At 34.1% G+C, this 11,006-nt stretch overlaps 1 protein-coding gene across 1 annotated transcript; it reads right to left on the reverse strand.

Moving 5' to 3' along the window:
- Nucleotides 1-2,241: 2,241 nt before the first annotated feature.
- Nucleotides 2,242-10,434, reverse strand: LOC146146742 (uncharacterized). The gene is made up of 9 exons (XM_083387031.1): nucleotides 10,317-10,434; nucleotides 8,828-8,965; nucleotides 8,308-8,432; nucleotides 7,442-7,583; nucleotides 6,588-6,632; nucleotides 6,027-6,083; nucleotides 5,320-5,451; nucleotides 4,098-4,136; nucleotides 2,242-3,553 (listed from the first exon to the last, which is right to left on the reverse strand). The coding sequence occupies exons 1-9, from the start codon at nucleotides 10,432-10,434 to the stop codon at nucleotides 2,772-2,774; spliced, it is 1,578 nt and encodes a 525-aa protein (XP_083243157.1). The 3' UTR covers nucleotides 2,242-2,771.
- Between the last annotated feature and the right edge of the window lie 572 nt (nucleotides 10,435-11,006).

Raw genomic sequence — 11,006 nt, forward strand, 5'->3', positions numbered from 1 at the left:
TTTTTTAAGAAAAGCTTTAATTTTATCTGTGGATGAGTGTTTTCAATTTGATTCTGCATTGACAATTTTAAACTATTCAAATGTAGGAATATGTCATTTAAATTTTTAAGTTTGAATTCCAGAATTGACCAACGCCATAATAAAACCCAATACATTTTCGGTATAAGATCCAAGTGGCCTAAATAACATCCTCATCCGCAGGAAATGGATATAAAACGATTAGGCGCCGCCACCGCCTTATGAGGGCGATGTTTTTTTAAACGGCGGTGTTTGTAGACGCTGTTTTGAAACTGGACTGTTGGTCCGATAGGGGTTTGGGTTTGTTATCTATAGGTCCTTTGTCGATCTTATTGCGAACTGTGTTTTATTCCGATGTTGAGGTTATTTTAATTTTGGTCTTATTGCTGGAATCCACTTTTAGTCGCAAATTCTAAAATAGTACAGAATTTTTGTAACATTTTTTCCCATTTTCTCGCGGCGCACCTGGCAACCTTCCGCGGCGCACCGGATGAGAAACGCTGGTCTAGTGTATTGAATTAGGTTCAGTTCGAACTTCGTTTGGACAAAAGTGTTGAACAGTATTGGCTGTCTTTTTTCGCTCATGATTTGCAATTATTTCATTTTCTATCACTGTTAATTTTCTGCAGGTATTTTTACCTTATATTTCTACTGTTTACATAACATTTTTCTAAATAAACCAGCGTCTTGTTTTTTTTTTTTTTCTTAATTATTTTTTTCTGTTTTAAGGTTAAGGGGGTCCGCCATTAATTCAAGGAAGCATAATACGGGCTCAGCAAGGTGAAAAAGTTTAAAAACCACTGCCTTATACAAACACTGAATGCTGTTATCACACCAAACCAGTGTTTCGCAACCTTTTTTGGCTTGCGGCACCCTACAGAAATTATAAATAAATTATAGTGCCATTAGGCCTACATATATAGACGAAGTAAACTTCTTTTAGATCTAATAAATGGCTGACTTTAATTAGCCAACGACAGAGAAGTTTAAAGAGTAGGCTACTAACCTTGCTTTCATTTGAGGCCATTTACTTGGCAAGGGAAAGGATATCTTTCAATAAATATTTAGTTTACCATTTTTAGGTAGTATTTTATCAATGAAATCGAAAACCTAAAGTGCTTCATACATAAAAAGCTATCTATTTTTAGTTGAAGCAATAATAAGTCCAGCTGAATATTTTAACCATTGCACAAGCAGAATAAAGTATTACAAAAAACAGTTACCAGATTTCAGCTGTAAACTTACTGCAGATAGATAAACAAGCTGCCAGCTAACATTGTCAATGAAACAAGTCTTTCTTTGGTTGTTTCATTAGGCAATCAACGCCCACGTACGCGGAATCATGATTAAATTGCCAGTGATTTTAATTGCTCAAAAATTGCGCGCCATGATAAATTCAAAGAGCAATTTTCGATTTACACATTGCCTTTCGTGCATAAGGAAATCAACAAGCACATTTCATGGTGCAAAAATCAGCGTTTTTTCAGCTCTTGGGCAAAAACTGTATAATGAATATCAAAGCTAAATAAGTCTAGTAAATCGACAACATTTTGATAAAAAACGCTTTGATACACACTTGTATCACCATCAGTTAAATTAATACAAGTATTCAAGTATTAATTCTAACTAATGATGATATAAAAACATATCGATTTTTCAAAACGTCTCAATTAAGATGATGTCGATTTACTCAACAGGCTTAGACTTTCATTATTAAGCTACATTAAAGATCCGTGCATAGTGCACCCAAAAACTGTATATTTTAAATATACTGCTTCTGTAAGTGCATCTGAAATATCGGCTGTGTAAACAAGCACGAAAAATAAAAAGCAAACAAAAAGATATGAATCGCATTGTGAAAATTCCGGTCAAACAAAAGTACAACAGAAAATAAAAACAACAGAAAATAAAGCACCTATAACTTGAACTTACAGTACGCGAAGTCAAACAGTGAACTTATTGAACAAATAAAAAAGTGGGAAATTTTTGAGTCAAAAGAAAAATCTAAAGAAATCGAGAAGGCATAGAATGGCTACTGTTTTAAGTACAACGAGGCTTTGTGTGTCACAGCATAGATAGGCATTTTCAGTACCAAAATACAACTTTCAATAGCGCGTGTAAAAGGAGGTACACAAAACGTGCTTGGTACGGGAATATGCTCGTAGTACAGTAGGGGCTATAACTATATGGATGTCCGATACTGGACGTTTTATTCTGGAACCGCTGCCAAATACTTTTGACAAAAATTATCGTGATGCAAGCCGATACTAAATGACGTCATTACTCCGTTCAAACAAGTAAAAGAGGTAAAATTACAACGTTCAATAGTAATCATTTTTAGGTTTTTATGCCATGATTTGCTTCAGAGTGAAGGCGTTGTTTAGTTACCTTCAGTGGTTAACCTACTATTTTTCCAAATAGTTACCTTTAAAATCGCTGAGTTTAAAAATAAAGCTAAAAATTCTTACATTAATTTGGAATCGGATTGGCACCGATACCACCATAGTATCTAACGGCAAATCCGCCATATCCTCGACAGTTTTTCAACTAAGATTTCAGTTGCATATTTGTTCAAGACATCGAACGATTACTTCAGGTTTTCTTAGAATACTTGTTTAGACGTCACGTTATGACGTAACTAGTGACGTCATCTTTCACAATTTTCACCGTTTCGGTAAGAAGGCCATTCTACTTTCATGTTTCATCACTGGTTTTAGCGGAACCTGATAGTTCTGTCACAACTGGCATGCATTTCAAAGGCAGCTAACTAACTGTTCCTCGACAGAGTTAAAATTACAGGAGCACTGGCTTCCCTGGCAAGACACCGAAGTCTCGTGCGACCAGCAGTTCACTGAACCCGACGAAAAACCAGAATAAAACGCGACGCCAGAACTCGCAGCTTGGTTTCCCTGAATGCAAGGAACCACATTCGCATCTTGCGCGCCATTTTCCGACAAAGCTCCTTCGGGATCAAGCTCGGGACACAACCTCGTCGTTTCGGCGCGCGACTCCTCCAAGTGACGTAACCTATCGATGACGTCACTGAGAGATTTGCGCAGTTGTGGGTCGGCGGTTTTGGGATGGCGGTTGGTGAGCGCGTTGTAGAAGCGCCCGAAGTCGCGCATGAGCGAGTAAGATTGCCTGAAGGAGGAAAGCTCCCGGGGAAGGACTTGCTGGCGATCGGAGCCGAAATAAACAAAGTGGAAGCTTTGCTTGTGAAGGAAGGGAATGTGGATTGCTCGCTGGCTTTGCAATAGAGCGGCCAGGCCGATTTGAAAGGGCTCGTCCAGTTGGTTTAAGTTGCAGTTGAGCGTTGGTTTGTGGCTCGCGACCAGCACGACGTGTTGACTGGCGGCCAGCGCCTCTGTGCTCCACTTGACCGGCTCTTGCATCTGCGTCTGTCGCCACAAGTTGCAGTCGACTTGGAGGCGTGCGTCCCTGTGGAGGATTTCTGCCAGCAGATGAGCGGCCTCCTTGTGAGGCGAGCTGCTATCTTCCGAAGAGCTTTCCACCAACACCAGGCAACTTCCCTTGACTGCAAAAAAGAACGGTGTTAATGGAAAACTAAAGTTATTTTACAGTCCAAGGTTTCGCAATCCCTGGGTCACCACTAAGGATGTCCGATAATACCAGTTCGGACAAAGATATTGATGGCAACTAATGTTATTTTACACGAAACAAGATAGTAGGATATTTTTCGTACAGTGGACAACTTTAAATTATATGACAGTGACAACTACCAGGCTATTAATGGGAAACTTTTAATTTACATAAAAAAGGTTAATAACTGTTTTTTTAAATCGGTATTATTTCGTATTTTTTGTTTAATGAGCATTTCTACAACTTTAAATTGGACTCCAATCAACAAAAAAAAAAAAAATATTTTCTATTTCTTAACTTATGCCATTGGTTTGTGTCTAGTCGAAATTTTTCCCTAATAGGTTCCAATTTGCAAAAAAAAAATAAAAAAATGAACATTAAAGAAACACATGACAATTGATTTGTATAAAGAGCAAAAATTGATGTAATTAAACTCGAAAAAAAATCCTTCTTGAATGTTAAAACGGTAGTAAACTTACCTATTTCGTTTGTTTGATTGTGTGTTTTCTGGAAACGACCTAAAGAAAAGTATAGTAAATTAAACACAGTGCATAAAAAGGTGTAATGTAAGAAAATAAAAATGAAGAAGTTTGAAATAGAAACGAGTTTTTACTTTACATATTTTGTTGCTGTCAGGCATAATTTTAGTTTAACTGCTGGCTATTGTGTTTTAAACCCAACGTTTTAACATCCTATATAGTAGGTCACCGTCAGGGTTAGGATACCATGACACCAGTTTAAACATATGGTAAGGAATCTATTGAAACAGCCCTTCTGAGTGCAGTATTTTTGTTCAACGTTTTAACGACTTCTTTTCAGGTCGCCTTTGCAAAGTTACTGACACTATATACAGAGTGGGCCAAAAGTAGGCTTACAGTTATAAAGAGTAGGGTTTGGGTCTAAAAGTTAATTTGTTGTTTTGTGGTTCTTCGCATACACCTTATTCTTTACAACACCCCCTCAAAACAAATCCATTGGTGTCAGATCAGTGAGCGTGGTGGCCATTCAATGCTACCTCTTCTTCCAAGCCAACGCTGTGGAATAACTGGCCCACCTACTTTTGGCCCACTCTGTATATATAGAACAGCAGGATAAACGCAATTACATAATTACTAACTTGATAATTACTAACGCATTGCATACCAATTTGTAATTACTTTTGGCGTAAGTGCACTTACGTTACTGTTGATAAATGAGTTGCGTCTTTTGGGCCAAATAATTTCACTAAAGATCTAATTTTTGTAATTTTCCTATTTAGTTATATAATTTTTTTAAATAATTTCCTTCCCGAAAAGCAAGTATTTTAGATAAGAAACTACCTAACATGCAAAGCAATTTATATTTTCGACTCAGAATAAATATCAAGCTCATACAGAAGTATGAAACATGAACACACATATGTGTGTTTACAACTGAAATCTAGCCCTTCTGAAGCTGCTCATACAGAAGTACGTAGCATTTTGTGAACTTTTCGAATAAATCTTAAGATATTGGTTGTGGTTGTACTAAAGCATAGAATCAATATTAAAGTCGATTCCGAAGTACGTAGCATTTGCGAACTTTTCATATAGATCTTAATATAATGGCTAGAGTTTGTAGTGAGGCATAGAATGAATATTAAAGCCCATACAGAATTGAAGGTATTATTTTGTGGACGCTTTACATAAATCTTTATTTATTTTCAACACCTTTACAACCAACCTTTTGCTAAGTGCGTCAGGTAGATTATAGCCGCGATTACTAAAGCTAGTAGAGCGCCCCCAGTGGCCGCAGGTATGACAATCACGGCATAGTTGTTTGATGGCTTTTTAGCATGGACGTCAGATGGGTCTTCTGTGAACATCAGTTAAGTAATGTTTATATGTCATCATGCAAAACAAATACATACAAAAAATCTATTTAAGTCATTTGGAGCAAAACATTGGCTCTAATTAGAATAAATAACAACATTTTTGGTAATTTATAAGTATGCCTAATATGGCGTTTTAGGCTTTAATCCTAAAAGGTGATTAAAAAAAATTGTTTCTAAACATTAAAAAAAGGTTCACTAAGATATTTAAAAGAAAAAATTTTGAGATTACGCTAGGCATATTGTAATTAGACTAATAATGATTTAGGTACCAACAAAAAAATTGCCTCGCAGTTTCTAGATTTAAGTTCATATTATACCAAAGTAATCCCCCAAATAAAACAGAAACAGAAAACACAAACAAATCTGCCAATTATAAGACCTCTTCAAAATATTTGGGCAAATAAAACACAGCTACCCACTATATGGTGCTAGATTAGGATATGGTAAAGTTCTGTATTGTAGGGCAGAATATATTCATCTTAATTAGGTCACCCATAATATGTTAAGTACAAAAAACGTAATTTTAAATAAATTTGTGTAAAAGGTATTTTTTTACCTGGCGGATTGGATCTTTGTCTTTCATAAACATTTTCTGTGTAGTACTCAGAGTAACCTAATAAAAATAAAGTGGTATTGGTGTCTTACTTTAACTATAGGAAAACAATTTTAAAAGTTTTAAATTAATAAACAAATTATATAGATTTTCAAATGTATTTGGTAAACCTGTTTATCTTTGATTTTTAAGATTTTTTCATAAATTTATGAATTTCTCACAAAATTAACTTTTGAAGTAATAAACTCCACTTTTATGGCTGGAACACACATATTAATTTAGCATCTGATTAGCAATGATACCATCTTAATATCGCACGAGTACTGCTACTATCCCTTGGCATCGGGTGAAACCCTAATCGTAACATCACAACATAATTTTAGCAAATCAAAGTCACTGTTATGTAGCTTGATAATAAATTGCAAAGCCAAAAAGGTCGAGGAAATCGACAGCATCTTAATTAAGACGTTTCAATACGAGCTTGTATAATCTTCGGTTAATGTGTTAAAGTCACTGTTTTGTTTTAAACTTGACACAATTAGCAAATCCCAAGAAGTTACTTACTTGATGAACAATGCCAAGTTTTTAGCATTTTCTTTTTACTGCAATCTAAACATAGAACAAAATGATTGATTTAAGGATCTTAAAAGGACTACACAAATGTAAATTCAAAAAAAAATCTAATCCCTATATACGTTATATAGTCTATTACACTACACCAGAAGTAACAGTGCTCATCTTGCTTCACCACTGAGCCTGTGTAGCTAAGTTGGAGTGACAGAGCCAGTATTACTGAGGTCAAGAGTTCAAATCTCACAACATGTTGCTTTTACAAACAGGATGCAGCAGGCGACAGTGCTATGGTTGTTTCTCAACTTGCTCCTTTCTGTGCTTGCGTAGCCCAGCTGGTAGTGAAACATTCCAACTATGGCCGAGGTTGTGAGTTTAAACCTCACCACAGACTTGTTCATTTGACATGTTTTGAAAACACTAGTTTACATAATTGGAATTAGTAAAAATGGTGTTTTTTACTTATTTAGGCTGCTGATATAAGAAACTTAAAAAACATTTAAAATTTGAAAAGATTACAAAACACATTGTAGTTTTATATTAATTGAAAATGTTGTTTGTGACAGGCTAGAAACGTGGCGAACGGACACTCGAAAACTCAGGAATTTTATAATTAAATCAACGAATTGCTTTACCGAATAACAACACTGAAACATTTCATCATCAAAAATGACATTACGTAGCTGAAGAAAATATTTGGCACACGAAAGCTGTAACGCATAATCTAAAACCCTATTTATCAATTCGTAATATGACTTAATGTTAATATGATCTCTAAGATTTAGCTTATGGCAATTAATTAATTTAGGCATTTAATGTGTAAGTGAACACATAACACTTTGGCATACCTGGAATTTGAATGTCTCTTTTCACATGTTGACTATCATGGTTTTCTTGGTAACAAGGCAAGGATTGTATTTCAACGGTCACTGTATCACCAGGTCGGATAAAACTAACATTTTTGCCCACGCATTCGTAGTTGAAATAAACCTGAAGTACATTAAACAACGGTAAAAATTTGCAGCAGATTAACAAAAGCAGCAAGGAATTTTACAAAACTGAAAAAGTGGTACAAATATCACAGCCTATATAGTTGGTGATATTTTATGCATGTTTTAAATAACTTTTTATCTAGTTTTAACATTGATGCAATTTCTATAGCAATTTTGCTGGTTTGAGCAATGTAGTGAAGAAGGTATTGGATCAGGTCTCCTGAGTTTTTTCCCCCAAAAAATGCCGTGTATTGTCGATATTAAAATTAAAATAAATTACCAAGTATCAGAAATCTTAAAGTGGTCTTTAAATTTTCACATAAAACTACAAATAGCAAGTATACATTCATTTTCTTTGGAGCATAATGGTTGGGGGTTTAAGCTAGACATAGCAGAACTATCAAAACCCAACAAGTGGGTAACATTTAAAAAAATGCTGAAATTTATTTATTAATTTAATTTTTTACAACAAAGTTCATTCATAACTTAAAAAAGTCAATTTACATAGGCTTGTGTTCGTCATACAACACAAAATACGCAAGACACAAAAAACTCAACATAAACCTTATTTCTATTATTGTCCACCAAAAGAGAATAGCGACCATTTAAAGTTACATTTTTTCTTACCGAAAAATTCTATTTACATTGATGTCTACATTGAATTGCTATTATATACACAATGCATCGCTATGAACAAAATAGTAAATTGTTGTAGATTTTACCTTTTTCCTCTTGGATTTAAAGTCCTTCATTCCACTGAGGTCAAACCTGTACTTGAATGAACCCATCATATTTGGTTTGCTGACAAATAGGTAATAACCTTTAATGAGCTTCCTCAGAGTTGCCACTGAGAAACGATAATTAAAAAAAAGATTAAATTATAATTGTGTTAATTTGAAATAGTCCAAATTGAAATTTGAGCAGAGTACTTTTTAGCACATGATTAGAGTTTTTAACAATGTGATAATGACTTAAGTAAATGACTTGAATTATGTGCAAAAGTACGTATTGAAATGTCTTTATTAAGATGATGTTGACTTACTCAACCTTTTTAGCTTTGAAATTCATTTTCAGGCTACATTGCAGATTCGTGCATAGTGTACCTGACTTGACTGGGACTTTTACAAGTCACATTTTCAAGTTTTATTTACCAAACCTTAACTTTGGTGGCACTCAAAAACGTTGGTACCCACTGCTTTTATATCATCGTGAAGTAAACAAGTAAAATACAAGAATGAACACCTTTGCTTTTCCAAGTTATGTTGAGAGCAATTCCAACTTCTCCCTCACTTACGTTGTAGAGGTAATAGCCTACTTTAAACAATTCCGGTTTTGGGGCTGTTTTTTCTCCAACTTTGGACCATGGAGGCTTTTCTATTGCTGCAAAAAAGAACAGATGGCACTATTCAATATAAAGACAAAAATATAAAGTGTTACAATAATAAGCAGGTTTTATTTTTATGGCACATACATCAACAGCGCCATGGAAGACTAGGAAAATGATATTTATTGTCGTAAAATGAATATCAAAGCCCATAGAGAAGTAAGTAGCAGATTTTTGAATGATAAATTACATTAAATCCTAGTCTGTCAAGCAAACCAGCTATATACTTATCCTGTAAACCAGTGTTTCTCAATTGCTCTCAATAGCATATGGTGAATGCTTTAATTCCAAACAAAACGCTTTAGATTTTCTTACCCCATGTATCAAAATGATAATGTGAATGATAGCCATGCATGGAATAATAAGCTTACAACTCGGGGTAACTAAACTTGTTAATGCAAAAAACAAAATTTAGCCTTATAACTGAAACATATTAACATTAAACATTTAAATTATTTTGTTTGAGCAAAGTAATGACGCCATATGTTATCAGATCAGGTTGTGGTACTTTTTGTTCAAATTTTCAGTATTTCAGGTATGGTATTGCATCAAATGTCAAGTTTTTAAAAAATATTAAACGTCATTTTTTCTATAAATCGACCAATACACATCACCTTTACGGAAAGAATCCTAAAATTACTGCTGTCCTTTGCATGTTGAGATTAGGCCACAGTCCACTGAATATAACATATACGTTTCGTACTTGTTTTTGCGGAGCTTCTGAAACTCCAATACATTTGTTTTTTGAGTGTCCACTATTAACCGCCGAAAGGTCCGTTTTAATGAGCGCAATATGTTCTCTGTTTGTCGATAATTCTGTAAGGTCACCGACTGCGTTGTTTTCCTTGTCTAATGCTACTTTGTTGAATTACATTCTGTTTGGACATCCTGATTTAATTTGCTCTAAATCTCTCATTTTATTTAACGCTGTACATGACTTTTTGTTAGTTTCTCGTAGATTTTGATGCAATTTCTTTCCAGTGTCCAGTATTAATTTATTACATGTTGTTCCTTAAAATTGTTTGTTACTCGCTGTAATTGGTGTCGCGACAAAAGGTTTTCTTCAGTCGTAAGACTGCCACCTGATTGTCGTTAAATCAATAAAAAAAAAAAAAAAAAAAATGTCAAGTACTGTACATTCCTATTACCAATAATAAAATGTAAATACCACATATTACCAAATCACAAATTCATATTCCCTATTCTGTTACATGTATTTAAAAGTAATTGTATTGAAACTATGTCAACTTATTTTCATTTCAATAGAAAAAGCATTACTTTATATATAAACATGCAAACAAACTGAAAAATACATTGTTTAGACTTTGTTAAATTTATCTCAGTTACCTGTTGCTGTGCAGTATTTCGAAGGGGCACGAACATTACAACCTCCACTGCAGTAAATGTCCTGCCTACCGGTTGCCAAACCAATAGAACAAAGCACACACAAGTAAAACACTATCATCTTTGTAACAAAATCATATTGTTTTGTCTGCAAGTAAAAACAAACATGATTAACCTACGATTAGAGCTATGAATTTTTTGCACTTCCCCCCAAAAATTGAAGGCTAGCATGTTTTTTGTTAAATATGACAGCAAGTAGGACAACATGCTCAAGTTAAGTATGTAGAACATGCTTAAGTTTTTAAATGTAGAATTTAATACCTAAACATACTAGTAGTTTAATAATAGAAGCCTAATATCCCTAATATCAACAGGGCAGATTCCTATTATTTCACATATTGCCTTTAATAAACTAAACATAAAATTTGTTAAAAAAGCAATATACTTTAAAATACTCTGTTTGTTTCATTGACCAAGGCCTCAAATATAAAAATAAAAAAAAATGTAGGACATTAGTAATAACGTTTTGCTTTTAAATAGTCTTGTTTCAATAAGAGGTCCAGTTAAATAACAACTTTTTTGTAAATTAAAGTAAAATATATAGGGAACACACAATAAGACCTATAGAATCTAGATCGCAACAATATCTAAAACAGAATTATTTATAATATATACACAGTATTAAGACGAACG

Source organism: Ascidiella aspersa, chromosome 4 (genome assembly GCF_963924565.1).
Source record: "Ascidiella aspersa chromosome 4, kaAscAspe10.2, whole genome shotgun sequence".
NCBI lineage: Eukaryota > Metazoa > Chordata > Ascidiacea > Phlebobranchia > Ascidiidae > Ascidiella > Ascidiella aspersa.

Coding starts and splice junctions, on each gene's coding strand:
- LOC146146742 (XM_083387031.1), bottom strand. CDS start 10,434: ATGATAGTGTTTTACTTGTGTGTGCTTTGTTCTATTGGTTTGGCAACC. Junction 8,966..10,316: donor GAAATACTGCACAGCAACAG/GTAACTGAGATA, acceptor TCTTTTTTGCAG/CAATAGAAAAGCCTCCATGG. Junction 6,633..7,441: donor AAGAGACATTCAAATTCCAG/GTATGCCAAAGT, acceptor TTCTATGTTTAG/ATTGCAGTAAAAAGAAAATG.